This window comes from Salmo salar, chromosome ssa14 (assembly GCF_905237065.1).
Source record: "Salmo salar chromosome ssa14, Ssal_v3.1, whole genome shotgun sequence".
Taxonomy (NCBI): domain Eukaryota; kingdom Metazoa; phylum Chordata; class Actinopteri; order Salmoniformes; family Salmonidae; genus Salmo; species Salmo salar.
Genome location: NC_059455.1, coordinates 25,869,659 through 25,890,695, shown reverse-complemented (window position 1 = coordinate 25,890,695; position 21,037 = coordinate 25,869,659). Strand labels below are relative to the sequence as shown.

The window sequence follows — 21,037 nt, the reverse complement described above, 5'->3', positions numbered from 1 at the left end:
CCATGGCTGGTTGGGATATGTACAGTACCAGTCAAAAGTTTGGACACCCCTACTCACCTCAGGGTTTTTCTTTATTTTTACTATTTTCTACATTTTAGAATAATAGTGAATACATCAAAACTATGAAATAACACATATGGAATCATGTAGTAACCAAAAAATATATTTTATATTTGAGATTCTTCAAAATAGCCAAGCTTTGCCTTGAATAGCCAAGCTTTGCCTCCCAAGCTTTGCCTTGCACACTCTTGGCATTCTATTAACGAGATAGTCACCTGGAATGCATTTCAATTAACAGTTGTGCCTAGTTAAGTTCATTTGTGCAATTTCTTTCCCTCTTAATGTGTTTGAGCCAATCAGTTGTGTTGTGACAAGGTAGGGGTAGTACAGTTGTGGCCAGAAGTTTTGAGAATGACACAAATATACATTTTCACAAAGTCTGCTGCCTCAGTTTGTATGATGGCAATTTGCATATACTCCAAAATGTTATGAAGAGTGATCAGATGAATTGCAATTAATTGCAAAGTCCCTCTTTGCCATGCAAATGAACTGAATCCCCAAAAAACATTTCCACTGCATTTCTGCCCTGCCACAAAAGGACCAGCTGACATCATGTCAGTGATTCTCTCGTTAACACAGGTGTGAGTGTTGACAAGGCTGGAGATCACTGTCATGCTGATTGAGTTCGAATAACAGACTGGAAGCTTCAAAAGGAGGGTGGTGCTTGGAATCATAGTTCTTCCTCTGTAAAATATGGTTACCTGCAAGGAAACACGTGCCGTCATCATTGCTTTGCACAAAAAGGGCTTGCTGCCAGTAAGATTGCACCTAAATCAACCATTTATCGGATCATCAAGAACTTCAAGGAGAGCGGTTCAATTGTTGTGAAGAAGGCTTCAGGGCGCCCAAGAAAGTCCAGCAAGCGCCAGGACCGTCTCCTAAAGTTGATTCAGCTGCGGGATCGGGGCACTACCAGTACAGAGCTTGCTCAGGAATGGCAGCAGGCAGGTGTGAATGCATCTGCATGCACAGTGAGGCGAAGACTTTTGGAGGATGGCCTGGTGTCAAGAAGGGCAGCAAAGAAGCCACTTCTCTCTAGGAAAAACATCAGGGACAGACTGATATTCTGCAAACGGTATAGGAATTGGACTGCTGAGGACTGGGGTAAAGTCATTTCTCTGATGAATCCCCTTTCCGATTGTTTGGGGCATGCGGAAAAAACTTGTCTGGAGAAGACAAGGTGAGCGCTACCATCAGTCCTGAGTCATGCCAACAGTAAAGCATCCTGAGACCATTCATGTGTGTGGTTGCTTCTCAGCCAAGCGAGTGGGCTCACTCACAATTTTGCCTAAGAATACAGCCATGAATAAAGAATGGTACCAACACATCCTCCGAGAGCAACTTCTCCCAACCATCCAGGAACAGTTCGGTGACGAACAATGCCTTTTCCAGCATGATGGAGCACCTTGCCATAAGGCAAAAGTGATAACTAAGTGGCTCGGGGAACAAAACATCGATATTTTGGGTCCATGGCCAGGAAACTCCCCAGACCTTAATCCCATTGAGAACTTGTGGTCAATCCTCAAGAGGCGGGTGGACAAATTCTAAGCATTGATTATGCAAGAATGGGCTGCCATCAGTCAGGATGTGGCTCAGAAGTTAATTTACAGCATGCCAAGGCGGATTGCAGAGGTCTTGAAAAAGAAGGGTCAACACTGTACATATTAACTCTTTGCATCAAGTTCATGTAATTGTCAATAAAAGCCTTTGACACTTATGAAATGCTTGTAATTATACTTCAGTATTCCATAGTAACATCTGACAAAAATATCTAAAGACACTGAGGCAGCAGACTTTGTGAAAATTAATATTTGTGTCATTCTCAAAACTTTTGACCACGACTGTATACAGAAGATCAGGAAACAGACTACAGTGTCAAATCTGCTGAATTGGAGAATCACTTCTTGAATCGGGGCTACAGCATTCAGATCCTGAAAGATGCAGGTATAAGGGCTGGAATACTTGACAGAGAGAACGTGTTGCGAAGGGGAGTGCCTCGTGATACATCAGAGAGAATGTATTTTGTTACAAAATACAGCACTGAAGCAGAGAACATTAAAAGAATCCTTAAAAATAATTGGGGAATCATCCAAAGTGATTCGCTACTACGCCAAGTTTTCCCTGAGCCACCAGTCATAAGCTTTAAGAGATGTCCTACTCTAAATGACAAATTATTCCACAGCTATCTTCCTGGTGACTCTCAAAAAACTTGGCTTGACCACAAACCCAAGGGCTCTTTTAAATGTAACCATTGCAGAAATATTGCACAGAAAAAGTATTTTGTTGAGACAGCTTCTAAAATGGAGTATTAAGTCAAGCATTTCATTAACTGCAAAACCACTCATGTCATCTATAGATTGGAATGTCCACAGTGCAAGGTGTTCTACATTGGACGGACAAAGGACGCCTTCAAGACCGCTTAGCGGAACACAAGTGCGCCATACGGGTAGGCAATGAAGACTACCCCATGGCAAGGCACTACAAGTCCTTACACCATGGCAACCCTGCCTCCCTACAAGCTATGGGTATTGATCATGTTCTGGCCTCAATTAGAAAAAGGGACTGTCTTAAACAGTTAAACCAAAGGGAAAGTTTTGGGATTTACAAACTACAGGCCACTAAGTACCATGGTTTAAATGAAGATATGGATTTCTCACCCTTCCTGTAGGGTCGTGATAGGTCCATTTGCTGTCATCTAGTGGACATTTTGCACAATTGCCCTAAGCTATGTTTAGACTGTTGTTGTTCATGTTTGCTGTGTTCTAGTGTACTATGGAATATATTGCTTTCTTATTCTTAACACTTCTCCCAGTCATATTTAAGGTTAGAACTACCTTTCTAGGCGTTCTGATACTTCTAGTTTGGAGTTTAATCTTTTGATAACATAGGTACAGTATTTCACTTTTAATGTATATAGTATTGCTTACTAGGTGTGTCCAATCAATTTTGTAACCAGTCCCTCTTCAAATTAGGGCTAATTGGAAAAGCTGTTTTAAAAGAGGACATTGTATTATTTCTTTGTACCCCTGACGAAGGCCATGCAGCCGAAATGCGTCAGATTTTAAAAACGTTGTTTCTATAGAACATGCAATACAAATAAAGGCATTTGAATTAATTATATGAAGAGTGCCTTGGTCCTCCTTTCTTTTTAAGGTACACTTGTTAATTGACATGCATTCCAGGTGACTACCTCAAAGCTGGTTGAGAGAATGCCAACAGTGTGCAAAGCTGTCATCAAAGCAAAGGGTGGCTACTTTGAAGAACCTCAAATACAAAATATATTTTGATTTGGTTAATACATGATACATGATTCCATATGTGTTATTTAATAGTTTTGATGTCTTCACTATCATTCTGCAATGTAGAAAATAGTAAAAATAAAGAAAAACCCTGAAATGAGTAGGTATGTCCAAACATTTGACTGGTACTGTACATATCCCAACCAGAAGCCACGGATTACATGCAACATCCCCACTGAGCTAAAGTCTAGAGCTGCCGCTTTCAAGGAGCGGGACACTAAGAAATCCCGCTACGATCTTCGACAAGCCATTAAACCCTCAAATATCAGTACAGGACTAATATTGAATCCTACTACAATGGCTCTAACGCTCGTTAGATGTGGAAGGCTTGCAAACTATCACTGATTACAAAGGGAAGCCCTGCCGCGAGCTGCCAAGTGAGACAAGCCTGTCAGATGAGCTAAATCCCTTCTATAACTATGATTATTATTTGGCCCTGCTGGTCATTTAGGAATGTTTGAACATCTTGAAAAACAATCTAGCCTTGTACTCTTATAATCTCCATCGGGACAGCCAGAAGAGGACTGGACAACCCTCAGAGCCTGGTTCCTCTCTAGGTTTCTTCCTAGGTTCCTTCTACATCTGCATTGCTTGCTTTTTGGGGTTTTAGGCTGGGTTTCTGTATAAGCACTTTGTGACTTCTGCTGATGTAAAAAGGGCTTTATAAATACATTTGATTGATATGCTCGCATCGAGGCAAGCGACACTGAACCATGCATGAGAGCACCAGCTGTTCTGGACGACTGTGTTCTCTTGCTCTCCGTAGCAGGGCCATTTGTGACTTGTTTTGGTAGTCAGTGGCTGTATCGGAGGAGGAGTGGTTTCATTTATTTTCTGAGTGTATTTCACCAGCTTCTCAGGCTCCATCTCAGAGTGCTTCATTCTATAGCTAGAGGACTCCTGATATCTCCAGGAGTGGTAAGTATAATTTATTTTGTCTTATATCTGTTGTGGTCTAGTACTGTCTTTTGCTAGCTAGTACTTTAAGTGCTACATGTCTTCCCAGTGGCCTACTTGGTGTGTGAACTGCTGACTGCTCATAATTTACAGAGAGTTGTGACACATCAACCAGGATCAAAGGGCAGGGCAATTTGTAAATTGTTTTGGTAATCAGTAGCTGTATTGGACCGGGAGTTGTTTCACCTCTTCTAGGCAATCAGCAATACCTACAGGGAGGTGTGTGAACTGCTGACTGCTCATAATTTACAGAGAGTTGTGACACATCAACCAGGATCAAAGGGCAGTGCAATTTGTAAATTGTTTTGGTAATCAGTAGCTGTATTGGACCGGGAGTTGTTTCACCTCTTCTAGGCAATCAGCAATACCTACAGGGAGGTGTGCTCTCTACCTCTGCTAGGCAATTAACAATTAGTGTTAATTCTTCAGTTTCCCCTGATTTCTCAGTGGCAACTGTAAGCAACATGACCGTCGCCAAAACAAAGACTGTTCAGCAGAGTTATTCAAGGAAGGCTCCACACCACTCTCTCACTTGAGTATCTTACGCAGTTATTTACAGATTATCCCATTTCTCTTTTGTATCTTTGTCAACTATGTGTGTGTTTTCTATACCTGTTCACACCTCTCCCTGTAGGCTTTACAGATGCTCTCCACACCTTGGCTGCAACCCTTCTAATTTAGTGTACCCTGCACGCACAACCATGTGGAATTCCGGGTCCCTGGCAGCATTTGAAACTGCCGATCTGCGGTCAAGAATGACAAGTTCATCTCAGCCTACGCTGCCATTCAGTCCCTTGACTTTTTGGCCCTGACTGAGACATGGGTCCCCCAGAGAACACAACAGATGCTCTTTCTTCATCTGACTATGTTTTCTCTCATAGTCCGAGAGCATCTGGTCGTCGTGGTGGTGGCACAGGTTTTCCCATTTCTCCTAAGCGGGGATTTTCTCTTTTCTCCCTCTCTCACCTGTCCATGTCCTAATTTGAATCCCATGCTGTCACTGTCACTTGTCCACTCAAGCTTAACATTATTGTCATCTATCGCCCAACAGGTGCCCTTGGAATGTTCCTCAATGAGCTTGACACTTTGATAAGCTAATTTCCTGACGATGGCGTCTGCCTTCGATTAATTTCTTTCCAACTCTCTCTTTCCCCCTTGCCTCTTTTGACCTCACCCTTACCCAATTCTCTCCAACTCACAAGGCAGGCAATACGCTTGACCTCATCTTTACTAGAGGCTGCTCGCCTACTAATCTCACTGCAACCCCCCCCATTCTCTGATCACTACTTTGTTTCCTTTTCTGTCTCCCTTTCCTCCAACCCTAAACACTCAGCTAAACACTAGATGGTCATGCGCTGTCGCAATCTTCGCTCTCTCTTTCCCACTACTCTCTCCTCTTCTATTCTACCATCTCTCCCTTCTGATAAAAATCCTTCTCACTCCTGTCTCCTGAGTCTGCCTCTTCAACCCTACTCTCCTCTGTTTCCGTATCCTATGACACGCACTGTTCCCTTTCCTCCTGTTCGGCTGGGCCTCCCCTCCTGCTCCATGGCTGAGTGACCTATTGCGAGCTTATAGAACAGGGCTGCAAGAGGACCTATCATCCTTTCACTCCCTCCTCTCTATCTTCTCTTCCTCTGTATCCGCTGCTAAAGCCACTTTCTACCACTCAACATTTCAAGCTTCTACCTCTAACCCTAGGGAACTCTTTTCCACCTTCTCCTCCCTTCTTAATCCTCCATCCTTTCGCCCTCTCTGCGGACGACTTTGTCACCACTTTGAAAAAAAGGTTGACAACATCTGCTACCCTATTGAGTCCACTGGTCTCACTCACACAGAACTACCCTACGCCTTGAACTCTTTCTCCCCTCTCTCTCCGGATGACATCATGCAACTAGTAAGGTCTGGCCGCCCGACAACCTGCCCGCTTGACACCATCCCCTCCTCCCTTCTCCAGACCTCTGGATCTCAGATCTCTGGAGACCTTCTCCCATTCCAGTACACTTGTTTATCAACAAGGAATATGCATGATTTGACTCAGACAACATTTATACCAAATGCTTACTTGGTGGCAGTGGTTCATCGATGGTGGGGTAGTGATGGGAATCAGGACGCAGAGCAGGAAGCTGGCTAACTGGAGGATGACTTGAAGGTAAGGGACAATCTCCTATGGGATGACAAAAACAGGTCAGTCTACCCTAAGTTATCAAAACTACATCTCCATATCTCAAGTTAGTATTCAGTGAGGAACTGAACTCACGTCCTATCCTCCCACTGGGCCCAGCCACGGGTGACTCTCCATTTCCCATGAAGCTCTGGGGGCTCTGGACCTGCGTGGATGGGGCCTCTTGCCATTGGGGCATCCCATCTCCTGGCTCCCTGCTCTCTGCTCCGTTCACCTCCATGTCCTCATCCTCTTGGGAGGAGAATGCACTGCTCCCCTCAGATGTCCTGCTTGCAGCCAGTAGAGGTCCCCGGGTGTGGCCTACTCGGCCCTCGTAGCATGAGTTACTACAGCAGGGCTCCATGTCATCCTCGTCGGACACTCTCTGGTGACCCCTGACCTGGCCCTGGGGGTGGCGCCCCTCGCTGTCCAGCAGCAGGGCCAGGTCGGACAGACGCTCGATGGACAGGCTGCGGGGCAGGGTCCTCCTTGGGCCAGGGGTCAGGGGCTCGGCCTTCTCATCCTCTTCTGAGCCATCCTGGTCTCTGGGGATTAGCTGGTCAGGGCCTGGGTCTGGGTCTGGGTCTGGGTCCGAGTCGGGCTCCATCTCAGCCTCAGCCTGCTCTCCCTCCCCGTCCTCCTGGGTCTCTGGCTGGGCAGAGGGCAGGTTGTGGAGGAGGTGGTGGATGCGGATGTAGTGTGAGCGAGGGGTTTCAGGCTCCCCGCAAGCCGAGGCGATGACTGTCTCCAGCTCGGACACAGGCAGGGAGCAGGGCCGGTTCTTACGCCTAGGAGTGGTCCTGACGCGCAGGGAGCAGCAGTCCTCGTCCCCCTCTTCCTGCCCCACTGCCTGCTGTTCTGCTGGCCCTCGAGAGGCTCCAAACGCTGCACTCTCCATGTCCTGCACTACAGCAGAGTGTACTGCAGAGCTGAACTGACCCTCTACTGGGGCACTATCCACCCCCTCTGCCCACTCAGCCTCCTGCCCAATAGCCCTCTGCTCCTCTGGGACAGCAGGCTGAGGACTAGTGGGGGTCTGCTGGTCCCCTTCCTCACTGTTCTCCTCTACCGTGGGTAGCTTCTCTGCAGCAACAGCTACAGCCACAACCGCCTCCCCGTGAGCACCATGGACTTCTGGTTTGCTTGGTTCTGTTATTAGGGCCTCAGCTCTGGAACTGCCAGGCCCTGAGTCTCCATCTCCATCTGTGGGCTGCTTTGAACTCGAAGGCCTTGCTGGATCCCCCTCCATGGGAGTGTCAGTATCTGTATCCCCTCCAATAGGGAGTTCTGGAGCTCCAGTATATTCCCCCTCATCCATGGGGAGTTCAGGAGCCCCCGGACCCAGGCTCAGGGTGTCCTCTGCCTGGCCTTGGGCCTGGGAGGACTGGCCTTCCCCTTGGTTCTCCTGCACAGCGGCACACTCCGGCTCCGTGCTGAGAGACATGTCCTCATCATCTGCAGGGGGAGAACAGAGCTCATTATCTCACAGTCAGGGGCCTGGCTACCACACAGTGGGGCATATCCACATTAACTCACACTCTTTTAACTCTTAATAGACTATTCTGTTTCTGCTATGGTATGTCAATAAATATAAAATGTTGTATAAATCGAAGCAGCATGACAATATGGCACATGTCAATACCAGAATAATCAATGCTTAATATCTGCCTGTCCAAACCTAGATATGACAGTTGATATTTACAGACATACAGTAGATATTATATATTATAATTGTCCTACCTCTGTATTAAGAAATAGACTAATTGAACCTAAATGAGAGGAAGAAGACAAACAGGATGTGAACAAACCTGGGTTGAAATACTATGTGTTTCTGTTCAAAAACTTTGAGCGTTTGATTGAGCCTGCTGAGAGAACCAGATGGGTGGGGTTTGTAACTTTGGGACTATTCCCTTAGCTCCATTACGCTAGGCAAGTTTTATCAAGTGCAGCTAAAGTGTTTGAAGGAATCTAGTACTATTTGAACCCAGGTCTGGACGTGTGTGAGATGATGTGTATGAGAGAAAGAGGAACCTGGATGAATGGAGGAAGTGATCTCAAATCTGAACTGCAGCTGTCCACTGACATATTCCGTCGGCAGCCTTCGCCCCAGTGTGTAGCTGACCACACGGTCACTATGGAGGAAAGAAAGAGGGGAAGGACAGGGAGGGAGAGAGGAGAGGTGAGAGATAGAGATAAAGAGAGGGAGGATGAGAGTGAGAAAAGTGGGGTGAGAGAGGGAGAAAGGAAGAGAAAGAGAGGGAGGTGAACAGAGGGTGAGCGATGAGGGAGAAGGGGGTGGGGGAATTCAAGAGAGACGTGTTACTTTATGATTCAACCCCCCCCCACGTTTTGGTGTTTGCCCTGCTTTAGAGGGCTCTTGTAAAGGGTTTCCAAAATATCAATTCATAAGCATTTCATTATCCTGATAATCCTATGAGCGTCCTGTTTATTCCTGAGCCGTACCCAATAGCATGCTTCTCCAGTAGCCGCTGCACAGGCATGGACAGCTTGCCCAGGAAACGTTTGATGATAGGACGACTCTTGGCAAACTTATCTTTCACCTCGATCTCCAGAACATCCGTGGGCAGAGACACAAAGTTGAAGCGCTGAGGAGAGAGAGAAAGACATAGAATCAATTTTTAAATGCCTGTATAAGGGCTATGTGTAAGTATGCGTGTAGTGTTAGAGATGGGTGTCACTGTAAGATGCTTGTGTAGTTGTTAGTACTACTGAAAACACTTGCAGCAACAGGAAACAAAGAGGGAGTTATCCATGGTGCTGAACTCAAAGTAAAACGAGTAAGACTAAGTATAACTTTGGAATGGAGGGAATAATACATATGAAACAATGCATTACCCAACCCTGTGTAACCTCAAATGACAGTGATGCCAAAATGTAAAGGTAAAGAAAAAAATGAAACCTCTGTAAATTGGACATTTTAATTGAAATCTTTTTTTTTATTCACCCTGTGATCTCTATGACAGATGAGCTATGAACTGGCATCCCTCCATGTATCTCTATATCTCTACATGAACTGACCTCTATGGTTGTAGCTTACTGTACTGTTCTGTAGTGCACTGTTCTGTTCTGTACTGTTCTGTTCTGTGCTGTTCTGTACTTGTAACAGAACATGAGTGGATCAGATATCACTGGCTCAGTATTACAGTATGTACAATATATGTATGCAGTTAACCCCCTGCCTGCCTAAAGCATACAGCGAGCATGTTTGCATACTTTTTTTTAATCATTGTCCTAAATTGCAGGTCATATAGTAAAGGGATGTAAAAGTAGTCCATAATGTATACATACAATAGATATAGGATCTGTGGTAGTAGCAATAGTAGAAGAGGCAGTAGCAGTGGAGGCTCCTCAGAGGAGGAAAGGGAAGCCCATCCTCAGTGAATTTCATAAAAATGAAAATAGTGAAACATTAAAAAAGTTTTAGATAAAACAACACTAAATATTTTCACGTCACCAAATAATTGATTAAAACACACTGTTTTGAATTAAGGTCTACAGTAGCCTCAAAAGCACTCTGTAGGGTAGCACCATGGTGTAGCCGGAGGACAACTAGTTCCCATCCTCCTCTGGGTACATTGACTTCAATACAAAACCTAGGAGGCTCGTGGTTCTCACTTCCTTCCATAGACTTACAAAGTAATTATTACAACTTCCGGAGGACGTCCTCCAACCTATCAGAGCTATTGCAGCATGAACTGACATGTTGTCCACCCAATCAAAGGATCAGAGAATGAAAGCATAAACTACAGCTAGATAGCACTGCAGTGCATAAAATGTGGTGCGTAGTTGACCCAAAGAGAGAGAGAGAGAGAGAAAGACAATAGTGGAACAGTTTTTAACAAATACAATTCCTCAAAAATGAAGCAGAAGCAAGAGAAAGAGAGAGAGAGAGATTTTTTTTACTTTCCCCTAGCTAGCAAATGCAGCTAGCTAGCTAGTTTAGCCTACTCAAACTGAGAGGGATGCTACAGTATGTTACCTAGCTCGCTATGGCTATCCAACACTGGAGCTCTTCCATATCAAGGTAAGCTTTACGTTTTATTAATTTATTGCCACCATGGCCCGGCGGTAAAACTGCTAAACTGCTTGCAAACTGTACACTGTACTGCATGATTGTAGCGGGTTTACTAACGCGTTAGTTCTAGTAGCTATGTTGTTGACTTGACGCCAGCTAATATGGTGACAATGATGTAGGCTGTGTGTGGCAATTATGATATGAAGGTTTGGCTTGGAAAGGCTTTAATGCCTGGACACAGACAATTGACGTGTTGTGCACTGAAGTCCACAAGCGAAGCGAAAAGGTGAGAGGAGGAGAGAGCGTAGATGCGAGAAGGAATTTTACAACAATCTGGCTGCTATAAAAGTGAACTGTGTTTGCATGTGATTCATTCCACCGATTCTGTTGAAAAACGTTTCTTAAAAGGAAGCAAACAGAAAGAAACGGAGATAAACATACCTGAATTTGTCAAATAGAAACTCGTTTGCAACTGTTGGACTAATGATTACACCCTAAATCAGCTAGATGCAGGCAAGATTGTGCAAGGCGGTATTGAGTATGTCCATGTCTGTCACCTTGATTACTCAAATTTCTCTGCCTCTACATTGTAAACTTTGATTCATAGGCTAGGTTGTAGCAACCTCATGATGGGTATAGGGAAAATTATCATGTAGTAAGTAGCCTAAACCTATCCATGTTACATTAAGCTGGGTAAATGGAATATGAATGAGTGATCCAATATGCTGTAATAGAAATAAGACCATGCTCATAAAAAATGTATCATCCGCCTCATCTTAAACGGCACCGACTGCCACTGTGCGGTTGTCATACTAATCATGGATTATACCACCACTCTCCTAGTTACTAGTGTGTTAGTGTGATGACTCAAAGTCAGTGTGTTCTGAACCTGCAGCCTGCAGCATCATCACAAGTAGAGAGGCCTAGCTGTATGGGCCAATGACTGTAGGGGAATGGGCCTGTGTTAGTTATTATCAGGATGATTAACTTTCACTTTTACTGTAGGCCACAGGCTGTAATGTAATGGCTGGGTGAGTCTAGACCAGTGGTTCTTAACTTGGGTTCGATCGAACCCCAGGGGTTCGGTGAGTCAGTCTCAGGGGTTCGGCGGAGGTCAAGACACACACCCGACTCATATGATTCGTGATGACACGCCCCGCTTGGCCATCATTGGCTGCAGGTGATCACGCAACATCGCTTGGCCTATCTGTGCTGCAGGGAATTTGGCGCGCTCAGTAGTCGAATTGTGACTGTCGTGATGGTACGTCGTGTGATTTCTTTCTTAATATTTTAATCCCTTCATACTAACTATGTCGAGCAAAAAAAGAAAGTGGTCGGACGAATATGTACAATATGGATTCACATGTATAACGGAACGTGATGAGAGTCAGCGTCCTAACTGCATGATTTGCAATGCCAAGTTGAGCAATTCTAGTCTAGCACCGGCAAAACTAAGAGAACACTTCCTTAAGCTGCATGGAGATGGACAATACAAGAACACAACGCTCGCTGAATTCAAGGTGAAGAGAGCCAGATTCGATGAAAAGGCTACTCTGCCTGTTCTCGGCTTTGTACCCATCAACAAACCGATCCTCACAGCATCGTATGAAGTTGCTTACCTGATCGCAAAGCAGGGCAAACCACACACCATTGGTGAAACACTCATAAAACCAGCTGTGTTGAAGATGGCGACTATCATGCTGGGAAAAGCGGCTGAAGTTAAGTTATCCCAGATTCCTCTTTCAAATGACACCATTAGCGACAGAATAGAGGACATGAGCAAAGACATCTTGGCTCAAGTAGTTGCAGATCTGATTTCAAGCCCGGCAAAATTCAGCCTTCAACTCGACGAGACCACAGACGTTTCCAATCTAAGCCAGCTTGCTGTATTTGTGCGCTATGTGAAAGACGACGTGATAAAGGAAGATTTTTTATTTTGTAAGCCTCTTACGACAACAACTAAGGCAGCCGATGTGAAGAAACTTGTGGATGACTTCTTCAAAGACAACAATCTTTCGTGGGATATGGTTTCTGCAGTTTGTTCGGACGGAGCTCCAGTCATGCTGGGAAGAAAGTCTGTTTTTGGTGCGCTAATGAAAGCCGATGCACCACACATCATTGTTACGCATTGTATTCTGCACAGGCATGCGTTAGCAACAAAAACCTTGCCTCCAAAACTGGCAGAAGTATTAAAAATTGTAGTGGAATGCGTGAACTATGTGCGAAATAGTGCTCTGAGGCACCGCATCTTCAGTGAGCTGTGTAAAGAAATGGGCTCTGAATTCGAGGTACTTCTGTACCATTCTAACGTTCGGTGGTTATCCCGGGGACAGGTGCTGAATCGTGTTTTTGCCGTGCGTGTGGAATTAGCCCTGTTTTTGCAAGAGCACCAACATCGTCATGCAGATTGCTTAAAAAATTCTGAGTTCATTCTCATTTTAGCATACATGGCTGATATCTTCGCAGCTCTCAATCATCTCAATCAACAGATGCAGGGCGGTGGAGTTAACATCATCGAAGCGGAAGAAAACCTGAAGGCTTTTCAAAAAAAGCTACCGTTATGGAAACGACGAACAGAGAACGATAACTTCGCAAACTTTCCCCTGCTGGACGACTGTGTAAGTAAGATCGAAGATGTATCTGGAATCGGAGACATTTCTGTACCCGCGGAACTGAAGCAAGCAATTGCCACGCACTTAGATGAGCTTGCAAAGTCTCTCGACGGATACTTCCCTACAAGAGAGTCATATCCAGCATGGGTGAGACAGCCGTTCACGTTTAGTGTTGAGACAACAGATGTCAATGATGAATACCTCGATGAAATCATTGAAATTCAGCAGAGCCAGGTTCAACAGCAACTCTTCAGAACAACAACGCTCTCAACATTTTGGTGTCAACAAATGGTAACGTACCCTGTTATTGCTAAGAAAGCTCTGGAGATTTGTTACAACATATCTTTGCGAGCAATCCTTTTCGAGGATGCTGGACATAAAAACGAAGAAAAGGAACAGACTTTGTTGCGAAAATGACATGAGAGTGGCACTTCACCAAGGTGAAGCCGCGCATTTCTGAACTGGTCTCTGAAAGGCAACAGCAGAAGTCACACTGATTTGCAGTAAATATTCATTATTATGTTTTTGTTTTTGTGTGAAAATCATGTTTTAATGGTTTTGTTCTTTGAACACTGATGTTGATGCACGGTTCCTTTTGTGCACCAGTAAAATATATACCTATGTTTTGAATTATATTTTTCCAATTAAGAAGGGTTCGGTGAATGCGCATATGAAACTGGTGGGGGTCAGTACTTCCAACAAGGTTAAGAACCACTGGTCTAGACTAATTGTTCAACTCAAACAATGAGTCACAAGTGAAAAGAGATTCCTTAATTTAACCCCTAGAGTCAGTGTCCGCACCCCCGCGGATATCGAATCAGCATAATAAAAAACTCCCCATAAAAGTCCGTTTTAAACTAGCGATATCTGGCTGTCACAAACACACAAATTACCTGGGAAAAGTGTTAAAAACATGAGTAAAACAACAGATCTGTCAACAGATAGTAGACCAATCAGGCAAATCTTAGGCATAAGGCATATTGGGACCAGAGAGGTTTGTCTCAGTGACTTTGTGCTAGCTAACATAAATTGATGTCCATGTTCTGCAGATAGTATGTACGTATATACAGTGCCTTGGAAAAGTATTAGGCCCGTTGAGTTTTTCCACATTTTGTTACAGCCTTAATCTAATATTTATGAAATTGTTTTTTTTCCTCATCAATCTACACACAATGCCTCATAATGACGATGCAAAAACAGTTTCTTTTTTTTTGCTGATATAAAAAAAAAATGCATTTTCACATTTTCATAAGTATTCTGACCCTTTACTCAGTACATTGTTGAAGTAGCGATTACAGCCTTGAGTCTTCTTCGGTATGACGCTACACTCTTGGTACACCAGTATTTGGGGAGTTTCTCCCATTCTTCTCCAAAGATCCTCACAAGCTCTGTCAGGTTGGATGGGGAGCATGGCTGCACAGCTATTTTCAGGTCTCTCCAGAGATCTTCGATCAGGTTCAAGTCCGGGCTCTGGCTGGGCCACTCAAGGACATTCAGAGACTTGTTTTCCGAAGCCACTCCTGCGTTGTCTTGGCTGTGTGCTTAGGGTTATTGTCCTCTTGGAAGGTTAACCTTCGCCCCAGTCTGAGGTCCTGAGCGCTCTGGAACAGGTTTCCATCAAGGATCTCTCTGTACTTTGCTCCGTTCATCTTTGCCTCAATCCTGAGTATTTTCGCAGTCCCTGCTGCTGAAAAACATCCCCACAGCATGATGTTGTCACCACCATGCTTCACCGTAGGGATGGTGACAGGATTCCTCCAAACGTGATGCTTGGAATTCAGGCCAAAGAGTTTGGTTTCATCAGACAAGAGAATCTTGTTTCTCATGGTCTGAGAGTCTTTTGGTGCCTTTTGACAAACTCCAAGTGGGCTGTCATGTGCCTTTTTACTAAGGAGTGGCTTCCGTCTGGCCACTCTACCATAAAGGCCTGATTGGTGGAGTGCTGCAGAGATGGTTGTCATTCTGGAAGGTTCTCCCATCTCTACAGAGGAACTCTAGAGCTCTGTCAGAGTGGCCATCGCGTTCTTGGTCTCCTACCTGGCCAAGGTCCTTCTCCCCCGACTGCTCAGTTTGGCTGGGTGGCCAGTTCTAGGAAGAGTCTTGGTGGTTCCCAACTTCTTCCATTTAAGAATGATGGAGGCCATTGTGTTCTTGAGGACCTTTAATGATGCAATGCAGACAATTCATTCGATCTCATGGCTTGGTTTTTGCTCTGACATGCACTGTCAACTGTGGGACCTTATATAGACAGGTGTGTGCCTTTCCAAATCATGTCCAATCAATTGAATTTACCACAGGTGGACTCCAATCAAGTTGTAGAAACATCTCAAGGATGATGAATTTCGAGTCAATTTCGAGTCTCATAGCAAAGGGTCGGAATATTTACAGTATGTACAGTTAAGTCGGACGTTTACATACACCTTAGCCAAATACATTTAAACTCAGTTTTTCACAATTCCTGACATTAATCCTAGTAAAAATGTCCTGTCTTAGGTCAGTTAGGATCACCACTTTTATTTTAAAAATGTGAAATGGCAGAATAATAGAGTGATTTATTTCAGCTTTTATTTCTTTCATCACATTCCCAGTGGGTCAGAAGTTTACATACACTCAATTAGTATTTGGTAGCATTGCCTTTAAATTGTTTAACTTGGGTCAAATGTTTTGGGTAGCCTTCCACAAGCTTCCCACAATAAGTTGGGTGAATTTTGGCCCATTCTCCTGACAGCGCTGGTGTAACTGAGTCAGGTTTGTAGGCCTCCTTGCTCGCACACCCTTTTTCAGTTCTGTCCACAAATTTTCTATGGGATTGAGGTCAGGGCTTTGTGATGGCCACTCCAATACCTTGACTTTGTTGTCCTTAAGCCATTTTGCCACAACTTTGAAAGTATGCTTGGGGTCATTGTCCATTTGGAAGACCCATTTGCGACCAAGCTTTTACTTCCTGACTGATGTCTTAAGATTTTGCTTCAATGTATCCACATCATTTTCCTTCCTCATGACATCATCTATTTTGTGAAGTGCACCAGTCCCTCCTGCAGCAAAGCACCCCCACAACATGATTCTGCCACCCCCATGCTTCATGGATAGGATGGTGTTCTTCGGCTTGCAAGCATCCCCCTTTTTCCTCCAAACATAATGATGGTTATTATGTCCAAAAAGTATGATCTTTGTTCCTATGTGCAGTTGCAAACCGTAGTCTGGCTTTTTATGGCGGTTTTGGAGCAGTGGCTTCTTCCTTGCTGAGCGGCCTTTCAGGTTATGTCGATATAGGACTTGTTTTACTGTGGATATAGATACTTTTGTACCTGTTTCCTCCAGCATCTTCACAAGGTCCTTTGCTGTTGTTCTGGGACTGATTTGGACTTTTTGCACCAAAGTACGTTCATCTCTAGGAGACAGAACGTGTCTCCTTCCTGAGCAGTATGATGGCTGCGTGGTCCCATGGTGTTGATACTTGCTTACCATTGTTTGTACAGATGAACGTGGTACCTTCAGGCGTTTGGAAACTGCTCCCAAGGATGAACCAGACTTGTGGAGGTCTACAATTTTTTTTCCTGAGGTCTTGGCTGATTTCTTTTGATTTTCCCATGATGTCAAGCAAAGAGGCACTGACTTTGAAGGTAGGCCTTGAAATACATCTACAGGTACACCTCCAATTGACTCAAATTATGTCAATTAGCCTATCAGAAGCTTCTAAAGCCATGACATCATTTTCTGGAATTTTCCAAGCTGTTTAAAGGCACAGTCAACTTAGTGTATGTAAACTTCTGACCCACTGGAATTGTGATACAGGGAATTATAAGTGAAATAATCTGTCTGTAAACAATTGTTCGAAAAATGTCCAAACCGACTTGCCAAAACTATAATTTGTTAACAAGAAATTTGGGAAGTGGTTGAAAAACTAGTTTTAATGACTCCAACCTAAGTGTATGTAAACTTCCGACTTCAACTGTAAATAAATTAGCAAAAAATGTGCTAAAAATATCTAAATACCGGTTTTTGCTTTGTCATTATGAGCTATTGTGTGTAGATTGCTGAGGATTATAATTTTTTTCAATCCATTTTAGAATAAGGCTGTAAAGTAACAAAATGTGGAAAAAGTCAAGGAGTCTGAATACTTTCCGAAGGCACTGTATGTGTCTGGATGGAACACAGCACATGTTATAAAGAGGCCTTAATAATGGATCAATTAATCGAAGGGACACAGCCGGTACCCATCGTTAACCTTTGGAAACGAGGGTTGCCTCGTGCTGCTGCCCCATGAACAACACCCAGAAATAAAACTCAGTTTCAGCATTATGTTTATGCAAGAAAGAAGAATGGTATGAGAAATAAATATTAATTTGTGATTGCAGCATACATGTGATGTGATTCTGGAACCCTATAGGAACATAGAGTGGCTACATCCCAAATAGTACCCTAGTCCCTATATAGTGCACTACTTTTGACCAGAGTGGGCCGTGGTAAAAATAAATGCACTATAAAGGGAATAGGGTGCTATTTGGGAGACAGAGAGGGAGATCTATTATTGAAAAGTGTTTCAGCTGCTGAGAATAGAACATGACGATGGTGTAAGGCTGTCTACATCCCAAATGGCACCCTATTCCTTATATAGTAGATGGGCGCTGGTCAAAAGTAGTGCACTAGGGAATAGGGTGCCATTTGGGATGCACAGTGTGTCTGAGAGGCAGAAAGCTTGTGGTGGTGGTGGGGTGCTGTGGTTTATATATAACCCTGGCCTGTACTGATGTGTGCCCTTACCTGTACTCCCATGACTCTCTCTGTCAGGGAGTCTTGAGGGAGCGAAGGAAGGCTGCGCCTGATCTGAATATCAAACAGGGGAGGGTGAGGGAGTAGGGTGCACTTTTCCGCTGCCTTCAGCCTTCCTCACAGAAGCCCTGGATAATTTCAAGGTACAAGAGGGAGACACGAAGAGGGAGGGTCCTACTCTATTAGCTAAACTCTTCATTATACAGTCAGATCCAGCATGAAGCCTGCAGAAACCATCACCGCAGGTGTCATACCTCCCCTTATCCATACTGATCATTTCCAAGAATACAGAGTGGCGCTGCTATATCCTTCCCCTCAATATACTGAAGGGGTGTTGATACTGTGCTAAAACAGAGCTGGGTCTGTGACACATTTCCTGCCCTTTCAGGGCGACACCACATAATTGAACCCTTAGCTAAATGAGTACCGGTAACCCAGTAATAGCCTATTATAGGGAGAGAGAGGTAATTTTTACCAGCATGGTAATACAAGAGGATTATCAAATGAGGAAACTCTGAGTCATGGTGTAAATGTATAATTCATACATTATAAATTATAATGCATTTTGACTGTTCTTGTCCTTGAAATAGCTTTCGAAACCAAAGCCCCTGAATCAGGAGACACTGTCTGCTGAGTAGAGGAAGTGGAAGAAGGGTAATGATGAAGAATATAAAGAGGCAGGGAAGGAAGGAAGGAGGGAGGGAGGGAGTACTGCTGTGTTCAGGAGGAGGAGATACAGGCAGGGAGGGAGGGAGTACTGCTGTGTTCAGGAGGAGGAGATACAGGCAGGGAGGGAGGGAGTACTGCTGTGTTCAGGAGGAGGAGATACAGGCAGGGAGGGGGAGAGTACTGCTGTGTTCAAGAGGAGGAGATACAGGCAGGGAGGGGGGGAGTACTGCTGTGTTCAGGAGGAGGAGATACAGGCAGGGAGGGGGGGGAGTACTGCTGTGTTCAGGAGGAGGAGATACAGGCAGGGAGGGAGGGAGTACTGCTGTGTTTAGGAGGAGGAGATACAGGCAGGGAGGGGAATATTCCTCCCTAATCAAGTAAAATGTTAATAAGCCTACTGCCTGCCAGTCCCTCAAACGTCTTTTCCCTTCCCTCTCTCCAAGAGACATGTAAAATAAAATTCCTCCTCTTTCCCACTCATCCTCCTACCCCATCTACCTTCCTCTACTCTCTCTCTCTCTCTCTTTCTCTCGCTCCCTCTCTGTCTATCTCCGCCTGCCTGCATGCCTGCCTGTTTGACCCATTTTCCGACTGTCTGTCCTCCAAAGCACTCTCCTCATTAGCAGTGTAAATGTAAATCCCCCGATGATGAGGAGGAGGAACACAGCGGATGGGTTTAATGAGATCTCAGCATCCCTTACAATACACATTGTTCCTCAAGTCAATATCGCTCACCAAACAACACTGTTACATTCATACACACTCACTGAGTGTACAAAATATTAGGAACACCTTTTGCCATCAGAACAGCCTCAATTCGTCGGGCATGGACTCTACAAGGTGTGAACGCGTTCCACAGGGATGCTGGCCCATGTTAACTCCAACGATTCCCGCCCATGTTGACTCCAATGCTTCCCACAGTTGTGTCAAGTTGGCTTTGGGTGGCTTTGGGTGGTGGAAATATTCTTGATACACATGGGAAACTGTTGAGCGTGAAAAACCCAGCAGCATTGCAGTTCTTGACATACTCAAACCGGTGCGCCTGGCACCTACCACCATACCCTGTTCAAAGGCACTTAAATCTTTTGTCTTGCCCACTCACCCTCTGAATGGCAATCATACACAATTCATGTCTCAATTGTCTCAAGGCTTAAAAATCCTTCTTTAAGCTGTCTCCTCCCCTTCATCTACACTGATTGAAGTGGATTTAAGAGGTGACATCAATCATTTACATTTTTATTTATTATATTTAACCTTTATTTAACTAAACATGTCAATAAGAGATAATAGCTTTCATCTGAGCTGTGTTCGAATACTCATACTAACTGCACTAACCGTACTATTTGTGATGTGAACTGAGTATATAGTGAATTGAGTATATAGTTATTGGTCATAGTATGGATATACATAGTTAGTATGCCAAAAGTTCCCGGATGTCGAACTAAATTCGCCAAAATACGAAGTAAACAAGCAGTGTACACTATTTCAGTGCTTTTAGGGCCCATAATGCAATTCATCAAAAAAGGTGCATGGCTTCACGTTTTCAGATTTGTAGAAAATGGGGGAAAATAGGCAGCCTAAGCAAAGAAGTCCAACGAGAGCGGATATAAACTCATTATTTTAACTAATTATGTCAAATGTTAAGAAAATGTTGAGCAATTTAATAAAGTAATGACTTTCAAATAAGTTACGTTGCATGTTATGTTGGTTGACAATTTGTTAGCTATGCTATCCTTATGAACCGCATAGCATTACAGCAACATCTACCGGTATGTTAGCTAGTTACCTAACGTTAGTTGGCTACTAATACATCGAACTTGCCAGGCAGTATATTAACTATATGCTATCTAAATAACTACCCAACGTTTATTGACTTGATTATTCACACAATTCTTAGCTAAGTGGTATAGTCATTTTGCATTTAAATGGACATTGTTAATTATGGCTATCTACTCAGATTTCAGAAGACTCTCCCGCAGAATAACTGATACATTTACGAACGCTTAACACCCGTTGAATATGGCCGGTGTCAGTAAACTTCGGCAAAAAAAAAGCTATTACATTGTTGCCAGCAGCACAGTTACAGTCAACAACGATCTGGATAACATGAAAACAGCCTAACCAGCTCTGCTAGGGCGAGTAAAATGGTTAGAGTGAGGTGTTTTCTCATTTGTTTCTGGAAGTATATAGCCAACGTTAGCCAGTTAACTGGGCTGCTTGACTGCAATTGAACGCTCCGAGAGCGAAACGGTCTGAATTTACGAACGGACAATCTGACAATGCTCTGGATTTACGAACTCCCAGAGTGCACTCTGCCACTCCAGATTGAATTTAAAAACACACCAAAAATCATAAAATATTTACGCTACTCATTTTTTATGCTAACAAGCTAGCAAGAGGTTGCATAGCATCAACTTCCAGTAGACAGGCGAAGATCTAGTACGCTCAACTGAAACAATACCGTTCG

General features: G+C 44.1%; 1 protein-coding gene across 1 annotated transcript in view; it reads right to left on the bottom strand.

Moving 5' to 3' along the window:
* The window catches only part of LOC106569213 (E3 ubiquitin-protein ligase HECW1), a 62,441-nt gene that overhangs the window by 20,629 nt on the left and 20,775 nt on the right, over positions 1-21,037 (bottom strand). The window contains exons 7-10 of the mRNA XM_014140349.2: positions 8,944-9,086; positions 8,512-8,612; positions 6,577-7,935; positions 6,382-6,483 (exon numbers count right to left, since the gene is read on the bottom strand). Coding sequence (XP_013995824.2) covers positions 6,382-6,483; positions 6,577-7,935; positions 8,512-8,612; positions 8,944-9,086 — 1,705 coding nt within the window. The remainder of the gene's footprint in view (positions 1-6,381; positions 6,484-6,576; positions 7,936-8,511; positions 8,613-8,943; positions 9,087-21,037) is intronic.